This window comes from Xenopus laevis, chromosome 9_10S (genome assembly GCF_017654675.1).
Source record: "Xenopus laevis strain J_2021 chromosome 9_10S, Xenopus_laevis_v10.1, whole genome shotgun sequence".
NCBI classification, from domain to species: domain Eukaryota; kingdom Metazoa; phylum Chordata; class Amphibia; order Anura; family Pipidae; genus Xenopus; species Xenopus laevis.
Window position 1 is genome coordinate 39,732,227 of NC_054388.1, and position 26,116 is coordinate 39,758,342.

Sequence of the window (26,116 nt, forward strand, 5' to 3'; positions counted from 1 at the left end):
CCGCCGGTCCCGGCGCGTTCAGATGACGTCACAGCACGGCTCTGTCCGAGGGAGAGTTGCTTTGATACCAGCCCAGCAGCTTCCTTCCGGTACCCCGAAAAAACGTCATAGGTGCGACCGGAGCGATGGCGGCGAACAGGAAGAATGTGTTGTCTTCTTTGGCTGTTTACGCCGGGGACTCTGAACCAGAGGCTGAAAGTGAAGGGGAGCCTGAGGGTAAGAGATAGGGGATGGACTTATAGAGGGCGAGATGGAATCTGCTTGTGAGTACGGAAGAACTGAGTGGGTTTAGGCGTTATAGGGGCACAGAGTGATCAGTTCAGTGTATGATCATGAGAAATGTCCTATACCGAATTGTACTGGTAAGTAGATACCAGTACAGAACCTTTAGCAAACAATATGGATTCTACTTTCATTTGTCCTATTGCTGTTCAGCTCAGTGAAAGCCAATCAGGGTTGCCAGGTCTAATTTTCACTACCAGCCAAAGACGGCTAGACAACCAGCCCAAAACTAGCCATGAGGCACTTTCAAAAGTAGCCCAAAATAGCCCAAATGTGCAGTGAAAAAAGTCTCAAAAATAAATGAATATATGTGAAGATATGCCTGTTTCAAATTTTCACTGTTTCACAAATGTTTCCATGAAGCAAAATGGGTCAGATTCACCCTCAAGGGGGGGGGGGGGGTAAATACTGAGGGGTTCCCATAAGGCCCTAATACATATACAATTTCAATAAATCTTGGTAGAACAGGTCAACCTCTAGACATTTTAGTGGCCAGCAGATTTCTGACCCCAAATTGTCTGAAATCGAGGACGGTCACTGTAAAATGCTTAAGCATGACTGGAGACTGGGGTGCAGAACCCAAAATCTGTTAACTCCCGACTTCTACACAAGTCAGTCCCATTGCATGATGTATTGCATTGTATTGTAGTCTTACATTAAACTTGGCAGTTGGTAAATTGTTAAATAAAAACTACATTGCCCAACATGCACTGGGAGACACAGGCTTGGCACATTAGGGCAAGAAAAAACTTTGTCTGGTTTCCAATATACAAACCAGCCAATGGCCTTAAAAGTAGCCCAAACCCATACCTTGGCTAGTTTGTACTTTCAAAACCCGCCCTGGCAGGGTCGGACTGGGGGGGCCCGGGGCCCACCGGGACTGCTGTACAGGGCCCCCCACCCCCTTTCTTCGGTGCCAGTGCCACACTCTCCCTTGCTGCTGCACAGCGTGGCGGCTGACTGCTAATGGCCCACTTCCGGCTAGGAGGCGGAGCTGATGTGACGTAATCCTCATCACTTCCTCCAGGGAGCAGGCTGCTGGAAACTACTGTTTTTTCTTTTTAATAACTTTCGATTGGGGCTCTGGCCCGCGGGGGCCCATGAGGGTCGGGCCCCACCAGGTTTTTTCCAGGTGTCCTGCCAGCCCAGTCCGACCCTGCGCCTGGGCTTTAAATTATTAGACCAATTTGGCTGGAAACCCGCCAACCTGGGAACCCTGAAGCTAATTACAGCCGTCATGTGAAACACTGTTGTTGCAGCTCCTACATTCCTGGTTTAACAGGTAACTTCATTGAGCAACAAGGAAGGGAGTTTTAATGGTGATTCTGTTTTTTGAATTATTTGTCTTCCTCTTCTGTCTGTTTGCAGCTTTCAAATGGGGATAACCGATCCCTCCAGCCAAAAAACTGTTGCTCTGTGAAGCTGCAATGTTATTGTTACTTCTTAGTACTATTTACTACTTCTTCCCTGTCACTGAAACCATTGCCTGATTCATTGCTAGGGTAAATTGGAATTTTTGTACACCAATCAACGCTCACTCATTTCTTTGCAGTTGGGGATATGACCCCTCTTTTTATTATAATTATAGTGTTGGTGACATTATAATAAAAATAGGGGCCATATCCACAACTGCAAAGAATTGTGCGGATCTGTTTACCAAAATTGCTGTTGCCGGGTCAACGGAGGACCACCGCCACCTTTGCAGTAGAAGTGAACTGCAGGAGTTCGGTAGACACAACACATTACTCTAGGCTAAATTGTAGCAACTAGATCGTAGCTGAAATTGCATACTTGAAGAGCTGCTGAACAAGAAGCTAAATCAATTAAAAAACCAAATAAAATTAAGCACAATTGCAAATTTGCTCAGAACATGTCTTCATAATGCATTAAAGGGGTGGTTCACATTCACATTCAAGTTAACTTTAAGTATGATGTAGAAAGTGCTATTCTGAGATCATTTACAATTGGTTTTTCATTTTTTATTATTTGTGATTTTTGAGTTATTTAGCTTTTTATTCAGCATTTCTCCAGTTTGCAATGTCAGCAATCTGGTTGCTAGGGTCCAAATTACCCTAGCAATCATGCATTGATTTGAATACAAGACTTGGAATATGGATAGAAGAGGGCCTGAATAGAATGATGAGTAATAAAAAGTAGCAATAACAATATATGTCGAGCGTTCGAGAGCATTTGTTTTTGGATGGGGTCAATGACCTCCCCATTTGAAAGCTGGAAACAGCCATAAGAAGAAGGCAACTAATTCAAAAACTATAAAAATTAAAAAAAAATAACTAATTGAAAAGTTGCTTAGAATTAGCCATTCTATAACATAATAAAAGTTACCTTAAAGGTGAACAACCCCTTTAAAGGTGAAAAATAGGATGCTGGAGTGGCAAAATGAACGGGAAAGATGAGGAATGATCACCAAAGAGATCAACTCCACATTATTTTATTCTTCTACTCACATCTACAAACTATAAGTATGACTGCTGTAATTTTGAAAAAAAAAATCCCACCCCCACCTAAAATAAGCTTATGGTTAATAGCATTGTAGTATTAAATTTTATCTAGATCTGTGTTGCTAAAAGGCTGCAGAAATAATACAAAATAACAAAATCTATACAGGTAAGAATAAGGCAAAACTTTAGATAGGTACTAGGCATGTTATGGGTGAATTCAACTGTTTCACCCACTTTGTTTTTTTTACTGTCTGCCTATAGATGAAATAGGAGGTTTGGTATCAAGAGCATACGGGCAGGATGACATCTCCAGGATTGAGGAGGATGGATCCAACAAGGAGGATGATGAGGACACAAGCCAATCAGTAAGTGGATATAATACAAACCTTCTGTATGTCTCTGCTCATTAGCCAAGCTGGGGAAGTTTTATGGAAAGCTTGGCAATTCAGCAAAGGGACAGACGCGGTTTTAATTATAAGAGAAGCAAAAGCAGACCAAGTAAAATGCATTTGATGCATCACCTCCTCATGTTTTCATAAATGCCTGTATTTATTGTTGAGAAAGCTTTACTTTATCTGGTATTCAGTGCTTGTTTCTCCCTGCAGTCTTCTAAATCTGCAGCCACCATCTTAAACTTCAATACTTCCCTCTGCCTCTCAGGTAAAGTACCTCAACAGTGGCCTGGATATGCGAACCTGGACCCAGCAAGCCCCCCCCATGCAACCTTTTTCCCTTGCCAAGTTATGTACCCACGGTAACCGTTTACCTGTTTGCTGAGTGCAACTAGCTTCTTTTCCATTTTTTTTTCACTTTTTGGCTGTCTTTTTGGAGGCAGCAGATAAGTTTATGACAAAATTATAACTGGCATGCAAAGACAATATTATGATAGATGTAAAAAGAGTTTGCATTTCTAGTGTCCGTATCTCTCTAAGTATTATCCCGCTTTTTGAAAAACCAATATCTCTCTGTATATTATAATAAATAGGATAATGTTTTAGCTACTACAGTGGTGTGAAAAACTATTTGCCCCCTTCCTGATTTCTTATTCTTTTGCATGTTTGTCACACAAAATGTTTCTGATCATCAAACACATTTAACTATTAGTCAAAGATAACACAAGTAAACACAAAATGCAGTTTTTAAATGAGGGTTTTTATTATTTAGGGAGAAAAGAAATCCAAACCTGTGTGAAAAAGTAATTGCCCCCTGAACCTAATAACTGGTTGGGCCACCCTTAGCAGCAATAACTGCAATCAAGCGTTTGTGATAACTTGCAACGAGTCTTTTACAGCGCTCTGGAGGAATTTTGGCCCACTCATCTTTGCAGAATTGTTGTAATTCAGCTTTATTTGAGGGTTTTCTAGCATGAACCGCCTTTTTAAGGTCATGCCACAACATCTCAATAGGATTCAGGTCAGGACTTTGACTAGGCCACTCCAAAGTCTTCATTTTGTTTTTCTTCAGCCATTCAGAGGTGGATTTGCTGGTGTGTTTTGGGTCATTGTCCTGCTGCAGCACCCAAGATCGCTTCAGCTTGAGTTGACGAACAGATGGCCGGGCATTCTCCTTCAGGATTTTTTGGTAGACAGTAGAATTCATGGTTCCATCTATCACAGCAAGTCTTCCAGGTCCTGAAGCAGCAAAACAACCCCAGACCATCACACTACCACCACCATATTTTACTGTTAGTATGATGTTCTTTTTCTGAAATGCTGTGTTACTTTTACGCCAGATGTAACGGGACGCGCACCTTCCAAAAAGTTCAACTTTTGTCTCGTCGGTCCACAAGGTATTTTCCCAAAAGTTTTGGCAATCATTGAGATGTTTTTTTAGCAAAATTGAGACGAGCCTTAATGTTCTTTTTGCTTAAAAGTGGTTTGCGCCTTGGAAATCTGCCATGCAGGCCGTTTTTGCCCAGTCTCTTTCTTATGGTGGAGTCGTGAACACTGACCTTAATTGAGGCAAGTGAGGCCTGCAGTTCTTTAGATGTTGTCCTGGGGTCTTTTGTGGCCTCTCGGATGAGTTGTCTCTGCGCTCTTGGGGTAATTTTGGTCGGCCGGCCACTCCTGGGAAGGATCACCACTGTTCCATGTTTTTGCCATTTGTGGATAATGGCTCTCACTGTGGTTCGCTGGAGTCCCAAAGCTTTAGAAATGGCTTTATAACCTTTGAAATTGAACTCAGGTGTGATAAACCACAGTTAAGTTATTTTTTAACAAGGGGGGCAATCACTTTTTCACACAGGCCCATGTAGATTTGGAGTTATTTTTCTCCCTAAATAACGTAAACCTTCATTTAAAAACTGCATTTTGTGTTCAATTATGTTATCTTTGACTAATAGTTAACGGTTTTTGATGAGCAGAAACATTTAAGTGTGACAAACATGCAAAAGAATAAGAAATCAGGAAGGGGGCAAATAGTTTTTCACACCACTGTATATTAAGGTTATTAAAAAAAACACAGCTATATTTATAGTTCAGTGATGTGTACGGAGGCACTTTTCACACAGGTTGAAGTGTACAAAGGGCATGGTTTATATCCCGAACACACAATACTAAAACTGTTATATGTGGTTATTTGATACAGATGGAGTAGATGTTATATTGATACAAGACTCAGATAGTCGCCATGACCTTTTCTCACCATTGTAATAAATATTTAATGACATGAGCCAGCTGCAAACAATTTTATATATCATCTAAATTTTAACCTCCTATACTTTTCTAGCTCTCTCACATTCCTGTTATAATGCACAGTTACTCTGCAGCAAAAGGGGATATAGCAATTTGTTGTAGTAGCTTAGCCTTTTTGATGGGATCTCCCTAATGATGGTTTTTTTTTTTTTTGCTGCCATGCAGAGTCTTCTTTCCCTCTACACTCCCTTTCTCTGCTCCGGGAACTCTGTGACTTACAGCCCTTCTCCTAAATAGTATAAATTCTTGTCTTTATAGGAGGAAGAAGAATCAGAGACTGAGAATCAGGAGTCTGGTGAACCAAAGGTATTTGTTTCATGGCTGCCCCCCTGTGTGCCATCTGTCTTACTAACAGCTATCTCAACTCTGTCTCCTTTGTCTAATTTTAATATCACAAAGTATAATTTCAGTTGGATATTAAATAAAAAAAGACACATCAGCTGCTGCTAAGAGAGGTGGATCTACAGAAAAGTTGAAATTATGACATAATGGCATGCATCATTTCATAAGAAAACATAAGAAGATACATACTGCAACTTATTACAGTGGGGATTAGCTAATATATTTACAATACCACTTAAGAATATGAGAGGTTGCAGAAGAAGTCGTCTTAGAAGGGGAGATAGTCTGAATAAGGGTGAGGCAAGAGAATCCTGTGAAATATGAGCTTCAGAGGATGTAGGTGAAAGAAAGGAAGCAGGTAGTGTGGGAATAAGGCTAGTGGAGGAGTGTTTGTTAAGAGGGGGGGTGTGAAACACAAGTGAAGTATTATGAGGGAGTATGAGTATAAGGGAGTTTGAATGAAAGTGGACAGATAGCAAGCCATGTGTAAGAGGATAGGGGGTGAGGGCAGAAGTGGGAATAAGCCTTTGATTTGCTAGATCAGTTGTAACATAGTGGGACTCATTTATAAACTTCACGCAGGGCAAAATGGTTTTGCACAGTGAAAATATTTGCCCTGCGCATAGTTATATTTATAAAAGTGATGTATTTAAGGTTATTTTTTTTTTCGCACTGCGAATGTCCATAAGAGCTCTAAATATGGCAGAAATAGCAAATTGTGAATATTTATGCACACACTCAGCATTTAAATTATGGCACAAGATAGGCCGAGCAGTGCAGTTTAGGGTTCAGGAAAAATCATAGGCCATACAACCATTTGTGAATAAATATGAAGTGAACGAATTTTCTAAATAGCCCCCAGTAACTTATGTTTAAAAGAGACACTTCCGTTGAGTTCAGCAGTTTATGTGAAACCTGTGTAACTGTCCCTTGTGATCCACTGTAATTGCTGTAGGTCTGTCAACTCACTGCGACTCACAAATAATTGGGAAATTTGTATTAATACAATAAACCATTTAAACAAATCAAATTTTGCTATTCACGTTGCTGTTGATTGGATGTTATGGCTACAGAAGAAAATCTGCTAAGTGTTAATAAATGAGCCTGACCGTACAGGTATGGGATCTGTTATCCGGAAACCCATTATCCAGAATCCTTAAATTACAGAAAGTCTATCTCCCATAGACTCCATTTTATCCAAATAATCCAAATTTTTAAAAGGATTTCCTTTTTGTAATAATTAAAGAGTACCTTGTACATGATCCAAACTAAGATATAATTAATACTTATTAACAAAACCAGACTCTTGGGTTTATTTAATGTTTACATGATTTTCTAGGAGACTTAATGTATGAAGATCCAAATTACAAAAAGATCTGTTATCCGGAAGCCCTAGGTCCCAAGCATTCTGGATAACAGGTTCCATACCTGTATTTTTGTTTGCTTTCTTCATAAATTTATGGCAGATCCAGTACTGCCCGGTGTTGCTTCATAGCATTTTGGGGAAGAACTTTTATTGTATAGGGTACAATGACCATTCAGCTCGATGATTGTGAGCCCTAGATCACCATTTGCACATTATCAGTAGCAGGCAGATATTGTAGGTTCCACAGCACATTGATCTCCTTTCCAGGTTCTGTTCCCTTGTCTTGTAGTTTTAAGTGAAAGAGTTTGAAATAGAATCTTCATGCGTTTGAATGGTGGGATGTACAGTATTTCATCAACTGGCTCCACTTTCTTCCTGGCAAAAATACATTGCCCGTGTCTTTCTTTTTTGCAGACAATAAAAAACAGATTCAAAGCAGATATTGCCTAAGAGTCATGGCCGCTATCAATAATCTTCCATCATTCTGAACCATGATTTTCGCTGAGTATTATTCTATTGTGGGTTGCAGAAGTTATAAATAGTGATGAACAACATTTTTTGCCAGGAAAAGACACCCATAGACTCCAGTGGGTGAAAAAAATTGTTGTGCATCAAAAAAATTGGCCTTCAAATGCAATTTGGCGATTTTGGTGAAGCAAAACAGGCACAATTCGCCCAGCACTAGTTATAAAGGATCTTCCACTATTCATTTCTGTACTTTGAAAACAAAACATCTTTTTTTCTTCTTTTTTTTTGTTGCTGGCCTGTAGAAAACAGATTTATAAAGCCAAATAAGCTTCTGTTTGCTGCCTTTTTATATTTGGCCAAAAGAGGGCAATATTACACAATATTTGGAAGAGGTATCCTTTAATAGACCAACTGTCGCTACTTCCAAATGATATAACTAAACACAAATATGCAAATAAATGTCTTTCTAGGCACCAATTATGGGCAGTGAAGAGTGGCTTCAGGAATTTTGACTATGAGCCCTGAAATCTCCTCTGCTCATCTCATTAAAGCTGCACAGTCTATTCTGATGGCGATTGTATCTATGAAGCTATGTGGTTAGAGTACACAAACATAAGTCGGCCTGTTACGGTATTGTAAAAGTATCAAGAAACAGGAAATCCGCATTCCCACCAAATCTAATCCTAGAGTTATCCTATCAGAAGCATCTTGTACACTTATGTATACAATTAAGGAATATACTATGGCTTTGTTTGTTATCCTTCTTAAAGGTGTTGCAAGCACCGTTCTGCATTTGTTGCTGTTAAGCTTTCTTAGGGTTGCATTAGTATTGGATTGTATGAAGCTGCAGTTTGATGTTTCTTTATAATTGATGTGAATTGTTGGAATACACAAGATGCAGCCTGAGCTACATTACACACAAGCTAATCTAGGTGTAACCACCTTCACTCTTGTGCAGTGCTCTAATTCCTGTATTTGTTCAGATGCTTTTGGTCATTTTTTTTTTAGTCTTTGCACATGAACTTTGCTGAGAATGGTGAGATAGATTGTGCTAGGAAGCCTAATACAGGTTCTTGTGCAATTTACAGCATCTGTCAAGGCTCTTCAGGGGTCATTTATTTTTACATTTAGCAAAAACTGACTGCAATTTGCCATTTTTGTGCAATGCCTTACATTGGTCGTGAATAGCCACAGGTCCCTGCACTATGTTTTTTAGCACATAGATCTGCAGCTGCTCTCCATCAATGGGTCATAACACTGCAGGCAATATGTTGTGCATTATTTGTCTGTAATTGAGTGAACACCATATCCACAGGGTATACAGTAATGAACACAAGGATGTGAGGGTGTTCTTTGTATGTTTCTTGGTTACAAGTTTTTATTTGTACTAGAATCAAGGATAAATGCTTTGATTTCCTTTTAACGCTTGGACTATTGTGGAGAGGCAGCGTCATGCCCTTCCTCTTGCCACTCCTATGAGGATTAGACAGACACATTTCTGCTTCCATAAGTCATCTGGAACAGCCAATACGTTTGCCGGTAGCCTGTAGAGAGTGAGAGAGAGTATAAATCTATGGCAGCATAGGTATTCCCCTGTACTAAGCACAATTCAGCAGGAACTAGGGTTGCCACCTGGTCAGTATTTTACCGACCTGGCCGGTAAAAATGATGGTTGATCCCAATGTAGGAAACAAGATAAATATATAGGATGGCCGGTATTTTATTTACAGAAAAGGTGGTAACCCTAGCAGGAACAGACCCCTAAATTTGCTCATAGCCTGCACAGAGATAAGCCATAGCTCTATGTACAACCAGCTGGAAAACAGAAGAATATGTACTAATTGCATCTGATATTTGCTCTGCTTTCCATTGGAAAAATGCTGTTGAAGGAAATATTTAGATTATTGAGATTAGTATCCATACTCTGTTACCAGGTATGGAGATTGCAATAGCATAGGCCTGACCCTAGATAGTTACACTACATATTCTCTTCTGGAGAGTTTAGTGACGAGAGACTAGCTGAGCCATGCTTAAGAAAACATCTCTGCCTGCCTGTCGTATATTGCCTTCTAGACAAATACCTTTCATCTGCTGAACCTTGCAGGGCTGGAACTAGGGGTAGGCAGAAGAGGCATGTGTCTAAGGTGCAAAGCTGGGAGGGCGCCAGGCACGTAACTACACTGTCACTTACCCCTAGTCAGGGCTATGATCCCTTACTGTCCGACTATGTTTGGCTCCCCAGTAGGTGAATCACATGCAAGAGTGCTGGCTGTGCATGCATGCACAACGGGGGGTGGGGGCAACACGTTTGGGTTGCCTAGGATGCTCAGTAGGCCTGAAATCTTGTATTGTTTTATATCTAGAAAATACAATGGAGCAGGCACTCAAAATGAAGGCAATCTTCCATCAGGCAATTGTAGCAAAGTAAAACAGCTTATTATGTCCACAGCCTTACGCGTTTCGTGTTGCCACCCGGCAGGTATTTTACTGGCCTAGCCGGTAAAATACCTGCCGGGGCCGGTATTACAAATTTACCGGCAATATAGCTGCCGGTAAATTTGTAATACGATCAAAAGGAGCCCTCGGCCTGCCCCCAATCCCCTGCAACTTACCTTTTTTTTTGCCTCTTCTAGCGTCCGCGGGTCTCAGTCGAGTGGCCCGCCCCTTTTGACTTCATGCCCCACCCCTTTTGACGTCACACCCCGCCCATTTGAGGCCCCTGCCCCAGCAGCCGGTAAAAAATTTTATAAAAGGTGGCAACCCTATTAGTCATAGACTGTTTTATATCTAGTACTGAAGGCAAAAGGACACTGTGTAAAATATAAATAAGCGAATGGGGTAACTTGGAAATCATTAAACCTTATTTAATTTCAAACAGTTCAAAGATGACATATCAAATATTTCTACACTGATATTTTACGAATCTGCCTTGCGCAAAGTTTAGAAATTACCCCCAGTAACCATTTTGGAATGTTAGAGACCAATTGCTGTAGTTTCGAAAGTGAAATGATGTCCTATTCTGTCCTGATGTAGTATTTCAGCTGCTCCACATTTTGGCGTCTCCTTTGTCATATTTATAATTTTATAATGAACCAAATGTTTTCATGGATAACAGGTCTGTACTGCAGGCAGGCTACTTTAGCACCTGGACTCTATAATGGATCCATGCTGTTATAATACATGCAGAATGCATTGTCTTACTGAAATAAGAGAGGCCTTCCCTGAAGAAAGACAATGTCTGGTATACGTTTCTCCAAAACCTAAATATATTGTTCAGCATTAAGATTCTTCCCAAGATGTGCTAGCTCCCCATGTAATGTGCACTAATGCACCCCCATACCATTACATGCTGGCTTTTGCTGTGTACTGATAACTAGCAGAATGGTCCTGCTCCTCTTTAGCTTGAAGGATGTGGTTTCCATTCTTTCCCTTAATGCCTCTCTGACTTCCCTGGCTACCTGCTGGATGTTCAGTTGTAGGACTTTTGTTAAACTGCAACAACCAGAATCTTAGGGGATGGTAGTTTAACATTAACTGGAGGGCTGCAGGATATCTTGTATTTATCTTTGTCACACTAGGGACCCCAGGCTTCTTGTATGTCCGGGCAAAATAGTTATGAGTAAGGCGGAAGTCACACCTTGCAGCAAACTGTCCTATTCCTTAGTGTGCACCCAGCCCATCCGCTACACTCTAGGATTACTCACCCCCAGGAATCATTAACCCACAGGCTCTGTTTGTAGCAGTCTTCTAGTGTTCAGTGCCGCACCCTGCTCTGTGCCATTCTTCACAGCCGCCTCAGGGCACTGTCCCCAGAGAGGGTGGGACACCAGTATGCCCACTGGGTTACAAAGCCATCAAGTAAAGACTACCCAGGAAAGGAAGCAAAGCAGCCATTACATTATAAAAGTGCTCCTACATAGGCAAAGATTGACTGCTTCTGACTGGCACAAAACTCTATAGATTACAAATTGCCTTGAGCTGTGTATGCAGTTGGGATAACCATAGTTGTTCCTAAGTAATAGCTGGATTTGGCGACCTGCTTTTCTCAGATCCTTAAATGAATACTGCTGTCACATATAAGGAAAAGCATCTCCAAACAGCAAATGGGGAAGCTATTTGCTGTGCACAGTACAGTTCCTGCTGTGTCTTACTAGTGCCCTCTATTGAGTGGCAGAGAGTAGTGCAAAGTCAGGTGGCTGGCTTCCCATAAGCTGTAGGACATTGCAAACTCAAAGCCATGTTTGTATAAGGATTTATTATTCATAAGGCAAATCGTGTTTGTATTTGAGTGGTGATTGGAAGTGTAGCAATGTTTGGCAGACATGTGCATGCTCATATTTAGCTTTCCTTACCTGCGGTGCTGAATACCTGCCATTGCTCATACAGGTGTGTCTGTACCCCAGCAAGCCGCTAGGGAGGAGGACATGAAGTGAGCTTTGCTCATCCATCCTCACTGATCCTTCTTTACCCAGTCTTTCCCTCCATTCCTCCTTTTATCTGAGGAAGGATGCAGGCTGGACAGCTCAGTAGACCACCGGCTGTATAATTCACTATTCATATTGTAAATACAGCCAGTGACCTTATGTACATCTGAGTAACACTGCAGCTGCAATCCAATCTCCCCTAAGTTGCCTCAAGGGGAACATGCACCCAAAGCACAAGCTTTTCCTACTAGAGAGTTTTATATCTCTAGTATATTTTTAAGGTGTCCAAACAGTCTTTGTACTTTTCACTTCCTGTTGTGCAGAACATGAAGCTGCTCCTGGCCTTTAGCTGTAAGGCTATTGTAATATCCATGCTAGACATTCATGTGAGAGGCCATCAAGTTCCTGCTGAAACAGAATTCTGCTCCTACTAAAACAGTGAAAAACAGAACATGCATTTGGGGAGGCCCATTTATTATCAAAGGTCAAATTTCTCAAATTATACTCACAATTTGACTGGGAGGTTATTTAAAGTGGAACTGTCACCCAGACAAACAAATCTGTATAATAAAAGTCCTTTTCAAATTAAACATGAAATCCAATTTCTATTTTTTATTAAAGCATTCATAGCTCATTTAAAAATCTCAGCTGTCAATCAAATATTGTCTGCCACTCCTCTATGCCCTGGGCATAGAGGCAGGGCAGACAATTACTTTCACTTTCCATTCAGCACTTCCTAGAAATTGCTGCAGCACATTCCCCCGTTCTCTTCACCATTTATTTGTGAAGCAAGGGCGTGGGGGTTGACATTGGGTCCCCCATTCTGGGGCACAAACAAGATTCTGAGATGATGCAAGGCGTCTTGCCTTAATAACAGTGTCCACAAAATGGCTCCTGCCTACTTGCTATAATTATTAATTCCCAGACTGAAGGAAGCAAGATTCAAATAATTTATATAGTGTAATTAAAGTTAATTTTCCTTGACTAATGTGATAAAATAGGATTTTGAATAATTTTTTTGGGTGACGGGTCCCCTTTAAGAAAAAATTCTAATGTCTAATATTCGATTGAATGGTTCCGACCTGAAAATTCGAATCATATTCGATTCGTATGAATCGAGTTTTTCTCCCAAAAAAAAAAAAAAAAATGTCAAGAAGACTATTAAAGGAGAAGGAAAGCTACAGAGGCATTTTATTGCCAATAGATTAGCTGCAATAGTGCAAGCAAGAATACTGTATTTATTCTGTAGAATGTTTTACCATACCTGAGTAAAAAGCTCTAGAAACTCTTTGTTTAGTATAGGAGCTGCAGTATTACAATAACCTTACAGAGTTTGCTCCTCTTCCCCTCCCCCTCCCTTCTCTGCTGTAATCTGAGCCCAGAGCTCTGGGCTCAGATTACAGCAGAGAAGGGAGGGGGAGGGGAAGAGGAGCAAACTGAGCATGCTCTTGCCCAGGGCAATGAGGTTTAAGATGAAGGCAGGAAGTCTGACAGAAGCCCATGTGTACACAATAGAAGGAAAGAAATACAGTGTTTCTTTTGACAGGGGACTCAGAGCAGTACTACTTTGGGGGTTTACTGGTATATTTAGATGGACCTTTCTGATAAGGCTTAATTAGTTTTAACCTTTCCTTCTCCTTTAACTCAAAATGGCTCAACGGACCTCTGCCATTGACTTGTACATGTACTTGTATGGTTTTAGGTGGCGAATATTCGAATTAGGACACACATTCTCACATTCGAATTTACATTAGAATATGGGGGATTAAAATTCGATTGTGTGAATTTTGAAATTCAAATTTATTATTTGACCTTGATAAATCTGCCCCTAAATGTTACATTTGGAGGTATATAGTACATCCCTGCGACAGTATGGAATAAGTAATTCGCTGATTCTTTAAATGAATAATGAGAGTTGTATTTGCACTAGTCCAGTAACAAAGCAACCTGGAGTTGGCATTTAGTGCAGAATAGTGTATAGACTGGCCTGGTCCTTTGCTACAGAGACAGATGCTCAGTTCTTTCCTTCACTACCTGCTCACATCATATCCCCGGCTGTTTCTCTTTTCAGCCCCTGTCCGCAAATACCTTTACCCACCAGTGCTTTCCTGTACCCTCCATCCCATGATCCTCTCCTCTGGGCAGCCTGCCGGCACAGACAGGATACGGGCAGGAAGCCTGCATGTTGTAGATCGTACCATCCCAAGGGGGGTGACTGTGTGTGAATTTGACCTATCCCGGGAACTCGGCGCACACAGGGTGGGATGCCTGTCTCAGGCTGACCTGTTTACAATGGAAAGTGGCCCATTGCTCCGGACAGCCATAAATCATATATATGGGTGGTTTTGTTCAGTGTTTTTATTCCTTTTTATCACGTAGAGACAGCAGTGTTTGTCTTAACAAAAAGCTAGCTGTTAATTTCCCCAAGCTCCATACCAGCACTAAACAGCGCATAATAATAATAATAATAATGATATAGTGTAGTATGTTCAACTAATTATAACACCATAAAGTGTAAGTGATTATGAAGGTTACACTAAATGTATAACCTTCCAAATCAAGTATACTATGTAAAAAGTATATAGATCCTCCACCAATCATATGGTAAGCCTGCCTACTAACCAGACAAACAAAGAAGTATGTCTAATAATGTTCAAAGCAGGAACACAGAGGCTTCACGGTAGACACAAAGCTCTCATTCGGTATAATACGTAGAAGAGAAGATTTGCCAATAGCGTGGTACAGTTTTATTAAAAAACAAATAAAATCCCCTGCAGGCTACTCACAAGCTTCTGTAGTATCACAAAGCATGTTATCATTGAAGCTGGCAAGACAGTCCAGTTCTATAGCTCTACACGTTTCGTGTGATGTGCGTCACACTTCCTCAGGAGCAAAAAGTTTAATACATAAAACTTAAAAGTGATCCCATACCAGCGCTGCCTGTGCAAAAATGGCAAGTATGGCAGCATCCCATCTGCTTGAAAAGAACTCATTTATGTGCTTTGCCTTCCTTTATACCTGCCTTGATATTGATAAAGTCCCAGGGGTACCCAGGGCACAAATAAGCATCATCCCAAATCTCCCCCTAACTGGCCTTCAGACTGGGCCCCCTTAGCTCATAACAAGGTGACAGATATATAGAAACACTGGGGTAACAGTCACCCTGCTATAGTTTCAGGGGTACCCAGGGCACAAATCTCACCCTAAACGGGCTTCAGTCTGTCCTCCCCCTTAGCTCATAACAAGGTTATAGAAACATTGGGGTAACAATCACCCTGCTATAGTTCCAGGGGGACACAGGGCACAAATAAGCATCACCCCAAATCTCACCCTAACTGTCCTTCAGGCTGGGCCCCCTTAGCTCACAACAAGGTTACAGATATATAGACTGCTATAGTTCCAGGGGTACCCAGACTGCAGATAAGCACTCACCCTAAATGACTATCCCTGTAACCTTGTTGTGAGGTAAAGTGGCTCCTGAGCATATTTTGCACAAATTTACCAGCAACAAATGAGAAGCAAGAAAGCCTGATCGGACACTGGCTATAAAAGAAGACAGAGATATAAACAGAGAGAGGTAGGAAGAAGCCAGGCATTATCATGGAACAACCACCCTCTTGTGTTTTTTTTTTGTTTTTTTTTTTTTTATAAATCTGCCCCATCGCCTTGTGAAATACCAAAGAGAGCAGAGGTTAGTGATGCTGGTGGCATGCTGGGAAATACCAGAGCACTGGACAGCACTTGGCACATCCCAAGTGTAATAGTTTGGGGGGGGGGAGACAACCAATAAATTGTCATTGTTTGGCTGCATGTCCATCCTCCTCCTATTGGTCTGGTTGCCAGGCAATACTGAAACACTGTGTTTGGCCGCCATGAATAGCCACAGTGTGTTCAGACAGGAGGAATGTCACATCTTCCTATAGTCTTCTCTTTTCCCATCTCATCTCCCAATCGCCTCCCTATAGATTAAGGATGGTGCACTGGGATATATACTCAGCACGGACTGAGTGGTATCAGCTGATATGAGCAAACTCCATGTTAAAGGCACAGCCATGGCACCTTTAATAAATATACGCCAGTGCAACCAAATTTAAAGGAAAACTAGGCCTGAAACACTGCATCAGTGTGGCTGCTGGTGGCCATAGTGTGTCAGCACATGCAGTTTACAGATTATTGCTCTCATTGAAAGAGATTTCAGCTGTCAGGGGATTCTGAGATTTGTAGTTCAATGATATTTAGAGTGCAAGTGGTTGTATATCCCTGGTTTATGGGCAGTACAGGCTGGTGTGCTTTTTATTCATTAAATCCACTAATCACTTGGGGATGTCTAGCTAATTGCCCCCTTCCCCCAATTGTCTTGCTGTTTACATAGGTAACCCTACCACTTTTAATGCTCATGAGATGGCTTTATTTTCCCTAGCTTCCTGTACCTGCAGAATCCTTCTCTCTCTCCCAATCCCCCGTGTTGCTGCTATAGTCACTATGATACTCGCTACTGCTACCCTTCTCATCTGACGATCTGTCCTTTGTCATTACAGGAGTTGTCAGAACTGGAAAAGCGAGACCCCCAGGAACTAGTGGGTGAGTGTCCCCATTATGTGGCTTATTTTTCCAGATCAAGGCCCCGCAATTGTTTTTTTTTTTTTTTTTAGTCTCAGACAGGTCCTCCTAGGATACTGTGACAGGCCAATCCCACTCTGATTTCTGGGAGCAGAGGTTTTAATACATTAAAGGGGAACTATTGCGAACATGAAAATTTAATATAAGCTTCCTCATACTGAAATAAGAAACTTTCTAAATAAAATCAATTAAATATTCTGTACTGTTTCTGAAATAATCAAGTTTATATTCACTATTCCTCTCTCAGCATCTGTCTTTCTTCATTATCTCTTTATGCAGGAGTTGGGTGTCCGATAAAGTTGGGTGACGGTTAGATTCAATATATCTTATAGGGGGTCTCCTATTGCATAGAATATGTATTAGAGCTCACTCTGTTAAAATCACCAGACATCATGTCTCTCTACATGCAGAATTTCTGCAAAAGGCAGTTATTTTGTTTGTACTGGAATCTGTTATCGGAGTGAGCTCTAATTCATCTTCTGGGAAAGGAGCCCCCTGTAAGTTATATTGGCTCTAACTGTCAATGTTTATCTGACACCCAACAGCTGCATAAAGACAGAATGAAGAGAAACAGATGCTGAGAGAGGAATAGTGAAGATAAACTTGATTTTTTCAGAAATTATGCAAAATATTTAATTGATTGTATTTACAAAGTTTCTTATTTCAGTATGCTGAAGCTTATATTCATTTTTTAGATAGTTCCCCTTTAATGATTTATATCAGGAGGCTTTTTAATTTGCAGTCTTTGCATATTGGTAATGAGTTTGCAATCAACTGACTGGAGACTCGGCAGGTGGTGATTTCTAGGCCTTACAGTGACACACAAGCAATTGTGGCCTTAGGATATGATTATTACAGGGAGTGTGCGCAGCCAGACACACCTATCCGTCATGTGTGCTACCTGAACCCCAGGGTGTATTTACTGACGCATTCTATGTGTTTGCAGAGCATGTTGTGTTCCCTGCCAGGGCTATGGCTTTTGCCATAGGGATTAACCTGGGAAGAGCGGGTGCGAGGGAGAGATTGGCCTGTTATGATTGGTTTGTGCATGTCAGCCAATCCTTTCTCGAGCTTAACATTTTTCCAGTCGTTGTGTATCAAGCAGAGCCAGAACACTGATGGCGTAAGTTCCTTTTCAGGCAAACTCTTACCCATGCCTATGGGCTCTGCTGATATTCACAAGCCCTCTGCCCTCTTTTATCTCGTGCCACCTCTTAACACTACCAGCCATTGTTATAAAGTGCACATCAGGAAGGGGAGGTCCTTCTCTCATAATTCTTGACTGATGTTGCCCTATGTGCTACATCAACTACAGCTTCCAGCATACCTTTATGGACAAAAGCTGCCATGTGAAACTTGATGCTGTAGTGCAACAGTGTCTAGAGGACACATGTTGGAGAGGGATAAGGTGCTGGGAGTTGTAGTTTAGTCCCATTACAATAAGTGACCACCCTCTCTTTGAGGCCATATCTCATCAATGCCCTCCACACGAGTTATAACTACAGATACCATCACCCTCAGTGACTTGCATGCAGTTGCCTTTATTTACCATTTCTTGTTTAAAAGCTAGGTTTTAACCCCATAGCTGCCAGTTGATACACCCCAGCAATGCTTTTCCCGTTATGAAAATTAATATGAATCAGGGCCCTCGCTGTAACCTGTTTCTCCAGAATATCTGGGAGTATTTTGGAGGTAACACAACTCCCACAGAGTGTCTTTTCAGAGCAGTAAATAAGAGACAGAGGTTGATTGTTACAGTGCATGGGAAGGGGTGGAGGGATCAAGGCAATGAGAACAGCCAAGGGCAGTAATACTGAACTGTGATGTGTCTGCCTCCCCCCACCTCACCCCAAACAGAGGAATTAATCCTGCAAGTTGGCAGCACTAAAATGTCATGTTTAACACCCAGTTTCTATTAACTCTCCTAGAGCCACAGCACACAGGGTTGCTAGAATTGTATTCACCTGCGTTAAGTGCATGATACTGATATATCCCAGCTAACTTACTGCTCTATGTGTGTCTCTCTCACTCTTTCTCCAGCTTCCTTCTCCGAGAGGGTGCGCAACATGTCACCCGATGACATCAAAATCCCCCCAGAACCACCAGGCCGCTGCTCCAACCACTTGCAGGTAAAACAGAAGGAATCCTAATAAATCGAAACATTACGGTCTGCATACTATATATTTGTAACCTACCTGGGGGGGGGGGGTTACCACATTGACATTCTCCATGGTCCTCAGTACACTTCATAGAAAAAGAATGTTCTTTGTAGGTAAATAGCTGCAAAGAACATTTATACAAATATACAGAGAAGGAATGTTTACTCCAAATGTAAAATAATAATGATCAGTGCTGCTAGATTTATCTCATTGTGGACTCTTGGGGGCAGATTTACTAATGGGTGAAGTGGCCATCACTAGAGAAAACTGGCCAGAAATCCAATCAGCAGGGACATTACTAATTTACTAAAAATCATAGAGGACAATTCGCTAGAGAAAAAGACCGTCGCTAGCACAGTTTCACTCAATATCTCCAGGCGTATTTTGGCTCAAGGCAAACGGTCATTACTCCGCAAATTCATTAAAGTGATCATTTTACAGAACGTTACCTCTTTCAACAGTTTCCTTCACCACCTTAGACCTGGCAAACTGATAACATGAAGCTACATCCTCCTCAATGATGTCAGTGACATCATATCCTGTATGCTGGAAACTCATAAAAGTTGTAAAAAAACAAGTTTTTTTCATTCTTTAAAAGTCCTAACTGTTAAAGATTTTTGTGTTAACTTTTTTTGACCATTTGAGGAGCATGTTACACTTGTTTAAGGGTGGGCTCATGTCTAGGACATTAGAGGATCACTTTTGTCTTTATTTTGCTTCCTTGGACATTTGTAATAATAAGTTTCCACTTCATGCAATTTCCCCAACATCACTAATAAAGACGTCTATACGACCTATATGTACCCGCCCTATTCAAATCGACCTAAGCATAAGAGTACTAAGGAAGTTTCACTTGGCAGGATTAAATGCTAGCAAAGGTTCGCTATGAAATGCTCGCGCTGATCAATTAACACTAGCAAAACTTCGCCAGCGTTAGGTTGCTGAGACGCAACCTCTCATTTTAGTGTAGTGGTAACAGATTTCCAACTGGCGTGAAGTGTGGCGAATCGTTCGCTGGCGAAAATTCACCCTTTAGTGAATTTGCCCCTTGGTGTTAAAGGAGAACTAAACCCTAAAAATGTATAGGGATAAAAATGCCATGTTTTATATACTGCACTTATTGCACCAGCCTAAAGTTTCAGCTTGTCAATAGCAGCAAAGATCCAGGAAGTCAAACTTGTCACAGGGGGTCACCATCTTGGAAAGTGACACTCGCATGCTCAGTGGGCTCTGAGAAGCTAAGCTTAGGGGTTGTCAAACAGAAAATGAGGTTGGTCTGTAATATAAGCTGATGCTACAGGGCTGATTATTAAAATCTGATGCTAATTGCACTGGTTTCTGTGCTGCCATGTAGTAATTATCTCTATTAATTACTAATCAGACTTATATTGTGACATTTCTATTCTATTCTGTACTGTATATTGTGAGTGGGTCCCTAAGCTCAGTAAGTGACAGCAGCACAGAGCATGTGCAGTGAATCAGCAGAAAAGAAGATGGGGAGCTACTGGGGCATCTTTGGAGACACCGATCTTTACTGCTAAAGGGTTTTGGTTTCCTGGGGCTGGTACAGAAGCACAAAACATAATGTACAACATTTTCTTTTTTTTTTGGGGTGGAATACAAGTACGGTAGTATTGCTGTGCCTTTAATCTCCAGTGCAGTGGCGTTTATAATGGTTCATTACAGTTTCTGGTGACCTCAGTGCTCCTGTGTCCTGGACTTGACATGTAAGAAGGTCTGTGGCAGTCAGGCATAGCAGTGAGGAATGCAGAGTAAAGGTGTGAGGAGGCCTCAAGATTCTCAAGATTATCTGTCCACAAATAGGAAGTGAAAAACGATACAGTTTTCAACATGAAGTGCCTTTTCCCACAACTTCAATAAGCATTGCATGCAGTTTTGAGGCTCATAAATAATGTTTATATGGCTGAATCCCATTGATGGGTTATTTTTCACAGCCAAGGTCCCCAAAAAGAGATTCTCTTGGGGCTGTTTCTGACCCCATCTTATCATTAAAGTTCAGGTGGTACAAGTTCAGGTATGTGTTAGTCTTTCCAGGGCATGAGGTGGAGGTGAAAATGAGAGTGTAAGATTTCTGACCCCTAGAGATATACACTGACCATTTGTCTGCTCTGCATTTGGTTAACCCTATCAGTGTCTTCTACTAGAAGGTATAGCACATTCAAGATCTAGAATTTCAGAAATACAGTATGGATAGTCTAAAGGTATCCTATAGCATTATATTTTTAATGCATTTTTCTTGCACTCCGTACAGGGGAATACCTAACTGTAAAAATGTACCCCCTGTTGTAAATGATAAGGATATTGAAGTTACCTTGGAAATTCCTGATCTGTATAACTCAGCCTACAGCTTTGTATCACATGGTCACAAAACCCCTCAGTGGCTTCTAATATCCTAGGGGATACATTATCCCTTATAATACATGAGTGATACTCAGAGTTCCCTGTATAACTCAGCCTGCAGCCTTGTACCTTTATATGGTCACAGAACCCCTCAGTGACTTCTAATATCCTTATAATTTACAGTAGGGGGTACATTATCCCTTATAATACATGAGTGATACTCAGAGTTCCCTGTATAACTCAGCCTGCCGCCTTGTGCCTTTATATGGTCACAGAACCCCTCAGTGACTTCTAATATCCTTATAATTAACAGTAGGGGGTACATTATCCCTTATAATACACTTTAATAAAAGTAACTGGTTATTTAAGTCCCACTGAGTGCAGTTCTTAACACAACTTAACTAAAATTCACTTAAATCCAATTCTGCTTGTCATCTCCCCCATATACCTAATATATTGGAGGCATATCTATTGTAGGTCTGTTGCATTCTATTACTGGTAACATGTCTAACGTGCATGTTAGTTATTACGGGTATGGGATCCGTTATTCGGAAGGCCATTATCCAGAAAGCACTGAATTAAGGAAAAGTCAGTTCCAATAGACTAGAATTTTTAAAACTGATTTAAAACAGCACATATTTGATCCTAACTAAAATATAAAACACTACTTCCTGATTTTCAGCTCTCTAACTCTGAGTTAGTCAGTGACTTTAAGGGGGGCCACATGGAACATAACTGTTCAGTGAGTTTGCAATTGATCCTCAGCATTCAGCTCAGATTCAAAAGCAACAGATATGACCCATGTGCCCCCCCCCCTCAAGTCACTGATTGGTTACTGTCTGCAGAGAGCTTCAAAGCTGGAAGTAGTGTCCTGGCTATTATGTTAGACATCCAGTCACTCCAGCCTTTATACATTACATATATGTAACTAACTAATTAGAAACATTTTTTATTTTGCACAGCCTATCTATTTAACTTGTTTTTATTTTTATTGAACAATTCTGTTAAGAAAATGTATTGGGTGTAAATCTTGGGTAACTTTATATTGAAGGCTCCTGGAGACCCAGAAGTTTGAGTGTGCTAATGAAGATGTGTTAGATGATGGATAATAAATGCCAATTCAACCTGAAGCTGTGCTTGCACACATAAAATGATGGCATAATGGACAGATCTTTGTTCCACACCTTTGTTTCTGATTGGAGTTCTAAATTCTCTCTCTTCTACTTCAGGAGAAGATTCAAAAGTTGTATGAGAAGAAGTTAAAAGAAGGGACAGACATGAACCGCATTATCCAAAAAAAGAAAGAATTTCGGAACCCCAGGTGAGTATTCCTAGATGGGGGTTAAGGGTGAGCCCCAGGATGTTCTAGCAGGAAAAGGAGGAACCAGCACAGAGGGGCATAATCTAAACTTAACTTTGTGTAACATTATCTCATTCTCTCAGCATCTACGAGAAGCTCATCCAGTTTTGCTCCATTGATGAACTTGGCACTAATTACCCTAAAGTGAGTATGCCTCAATCATAACGTCCTTAGCAGGAGTAGAAAACGAATCATTCCATTTTCATTCTTTGTGTACCCCAATATGCACTCCCTGTTTGCTCTGGTTTCTGTATTAAGAATTAAGACTTTAATCTCTCCAAAACTAAGCCTTTGATTCAGCTAAATGTTTTGAAGGGCAGTGACTTATGTTCAATTTCTAATTTTTTTCAGGACATGTTTGACCCACATGGATGGTCTGAAGACTCCTACTATGAGTCTCTTGGTAAGTGCCTGCTCTCAACAAATTGACTTTGACACAGAACATAAGGATTGTATTTTGGGTACAATCTTTGCATCAGCTGCCTGATGTGAGCAGCATACTTAGTTTATCTAGTGCCTCACACACCTTGTTGGTGAGTATAGCAATGTTAGTAGTAAAATTATTGAATCATTTCTGTGCGTTATTTTTATTATTCTAAAATGTTGTCTGTTTTGCAGCTAAAGCCCAAAAGATTGAGATGGATAAGCTGGAAAAGGCCAAAAAAGAACGAACGAAGGTTAGTGAGCAAACGTGTCTGTGAAGGAGGCACCTCATTACGACCACTTGGAGAGGGTGCTGCTACTTTGCATGCTTTGGTTGCTTGTGAAATAATTATTACCCAGTGGGTGGCTATGAGACCAAAGTGTGTGACAGAACTGAGCCTGTCTTTTCCACCTATGTTTTAAGGGCATGTAAGGGCAAAAAAATAAAATCCCATTTTTACTCTCTTTAATGAAAAAGAAACCGATCTCCAATATACTTTAATTAAAATTGTGTACCATGTTTATAATAAACCTGACTGTATGCAGTAAAACTCTCCATTTACTGCTCTGAATAGGAATTGTCAGATGGTCCCTAATTGCTCTGCAGGGAAACCATCATACTTATGAACAGCAGGGGGAGCCCCCCTTACTTCCCAGCCATGCAGAACTCAAGCAGCTTTGTTTGTTTCCCTGTAGAGCAGTCGGCGACTGTGTAGAGATTTGTATTGGATTTTATTTTTGCTTTTACTGTTTCCAACTCCAGCTGCAGGAACAAATATCATGAAGCCAGATCTAAACAGATAAACTGGGATTCTATTTGGAGGATTATTTTGCTGCAGCCACTGGTTCTGCAGAGTTGGAGAACATTAGATTACATGACAACACAGGACATCAGTCTTTCTGTACCGGCTTCTGGCAGATATTATTTGACTGCGTTTTTGATCATTTATGACGATCCCTAAGCAGCCCAGACCACACTGAGCATGTGCACAGTCTTGGTCTTGCAAAGATCTTTAACAAAGTTACAAAATGGTGACCTCCAGTGGCCAACTTTGAAAGCATAAATCATTTGTTTGATTAGGCTTGTGGTGCAGTAAGTTTATGTTTAGTATACGAAATACAGCATTTCTAGCCATATTCTATTTTAAACTTTACTTCCCCTTTAAGCACAGTGAATATGAACCTGTTACAGCAAAGTGAGTATACTGGGGGTCATTTATCAACACTGGGCAAATTTGCCCATGGGCAGTAACCCATGACAACCAATCAGATTGCTGCATTCATTGCTCTTGCAGCTGGCTTTAAAAAGCTAATGACCGCTTGGTTGCTATAGGTAACTGCCCATGGGCAACTTTGCCCAGTGTTGATAAATGAGCCCAAGGAAGTCAAATCTGTGAGGTCCTGGAATTATTAAAACAAAGTGAGCATGAGCTGCTCAGTCTCAGATCTAACCCCAAGTGAGTATGAACTAATGACTAATTTGATTAACACAGCATAGGCTACATAACATAGGCTTGTTCCTGAGCAAAGTGTATGTGAGATGGTTGGTATTGCAATTGCTAAATCTTCTGCTTTAACTGATAATGCAAAGTGAAAAAGTGTCTGCCAATCTTCTGCATGGTATTAAGCTACCTTTTTGCTTGTGTTTGATCTTCTCTAGATTGAGTTTGTTACAGGCACTAAGAAGGGCACAACGACCAGTGCAACCACAGGCACAACCAGTACCACAACCACATCTACAGCAGGTAAGTGGCAAATGGCTAATTCCCTAGTCAATCGTTTCTGTGTTTGGGAGGGATAGTGAGCCTGGAGTAAATAAGCTAGCATTATACCTGGGGCTTGGAATATTTCATCTCACCTCTGACATCTGTTTTTCTCTCTGCAGATGCACAGAAGAGAAAGAGCAAGTGGGACTCCGCTATACCAATGACCACCATTGCTCAACCCACAATCCTCACCACCACTGCCACACTCCCTGCTGTGGTTACAGTCACCACCAGTGCCAGCGGCTCCAAAACAACTGTCATTTCTGCTGTTGGTACTATTGCCAAAAAAGCCAAACAGTGAATAACTGGGAGACACCAGGAACCCCCATGGAACATTATTGCGAGCCTTGAACTCTGTCTTTTACTGAGGTTATAAGCCATGTGGCTTATTAACTACGAATTACTGTGCAAGAGTCAGGGAATCATAATGCAGCCTACTTACTGGACACTGACTAGATGGATTTCTTTACTACATTGTGTTCCATTTCGGTTCCTATTAACGGACAATCTGTTTTTGATTGTGTGGGAGCTGAATAATGTAATGTGAACTGCAAGTTCTACTTTTTGCTTGTTTGTTTTATTTTTCATATTAAATTCTTAAGTGTTTCCTTCTCTTCTTTCTTTCAGACCAGAAATGTTTTTTTTCCTCCCCAATACTACCTCCCCCCCCCCTAATTTTCTGATACCATTACGTCTTTACTTACCCCAATCAGGTATGGGAACTGTTATTCAGAATGCTCGGGACCTGGGGTTTTCCGGATAATGGTCTTTCCCTAATTTGGATCTTTATACCTTAAGTCTACTAAAAAATCATGTCAAGATTAAATAAACTCGATAGGCTGGTTTTGCTTCCAATAAGGATTAATTGTATCTCAGTTGGGATCAAGTACAAAATACTGTTTTATTATTACACATTATTATTTTTTTTTTTTTTTTTAAATTGGATTATTTGGATAAAATAGAGTATATGGGAGATGGCCTTTCCATAATTGGGAACTTTCTAGATAACGGGCTTCCGGATAACGGATCCCATACCATGGCAAATCATTTAAACATTAAATAAACCCAATAGGCTGTTTTTGCTTCCAATAAGGATTCATTATATCTAAGTTTGGATCAAGTAAAAGGTAATGCTTTATTATTACAGAGAAAAAAGAAAAACATTTTTATAAATTTGGATTATTTGATTATAATGGGTCAATAGACCTTTCCCGAATTCTGAGCTTTCTGGATAACGAAGCCTGTAGTTCTATTCTGTCAATGCTTACGTTTTTAGTGGAACCTGAAGAGCTTTCAGTCTAGAACAGTGCTTTTATGGCTGAAACCTTTAGGTCCACTGTACAATCCAGGGTTTGCAGTAAATCTGTATTTATATGTAATGAACTGTAAATTA

The 26,116-nt window shown here is 40.8% G+C and overlaps 1 protein-coding gene across 2 annotated transcripts; it reads left to right on the forward strand.

Moving 5' to 3' along the window:
* sap30bp.S (SAP30 binding protein S homeolog) lies at window positions 1-25,329 on the forward strand. 2 transcript variants are annotated; one of them, XM_018238522.2, is made up of 12 exons: window positions 1-216; window positions 3,003-3,106; window positions 3,402-3,482; window positions 5,693-5,740; window positions 16,573-16,615; window positions 18,695-18,783; window positions 22,404-22,495; window positions 22,618-22,678; window positions 22,886-22,937; window positions 23,153-23,211; window positions 24,618-24,702; window positions 24,843-25,329. In XM_018238522.2, exons 1-12 carry the CDS (start codon window positions 126-128, stop codon window positions 25,022-25,024), a joined length of 987 nt encoding a protein of 328 aa, XP_018094011.1. In that variant the 5' UTR covers window positions 1-125; the 3' UTR covers window positions 25,025-25,329. The 2 variants fall into 2 exon arrangements, with proteins under 2 accessions (XP_018094011.1, XP_018094012.1); XM_018238523.2 differs by lacking the exon at window positions 3,402-3,482 and having other exon boundaries at window positions 4-216.
* The last annotated feature ends 787 nt before the right edge of the window (window positions 25,330-26,116 follow it).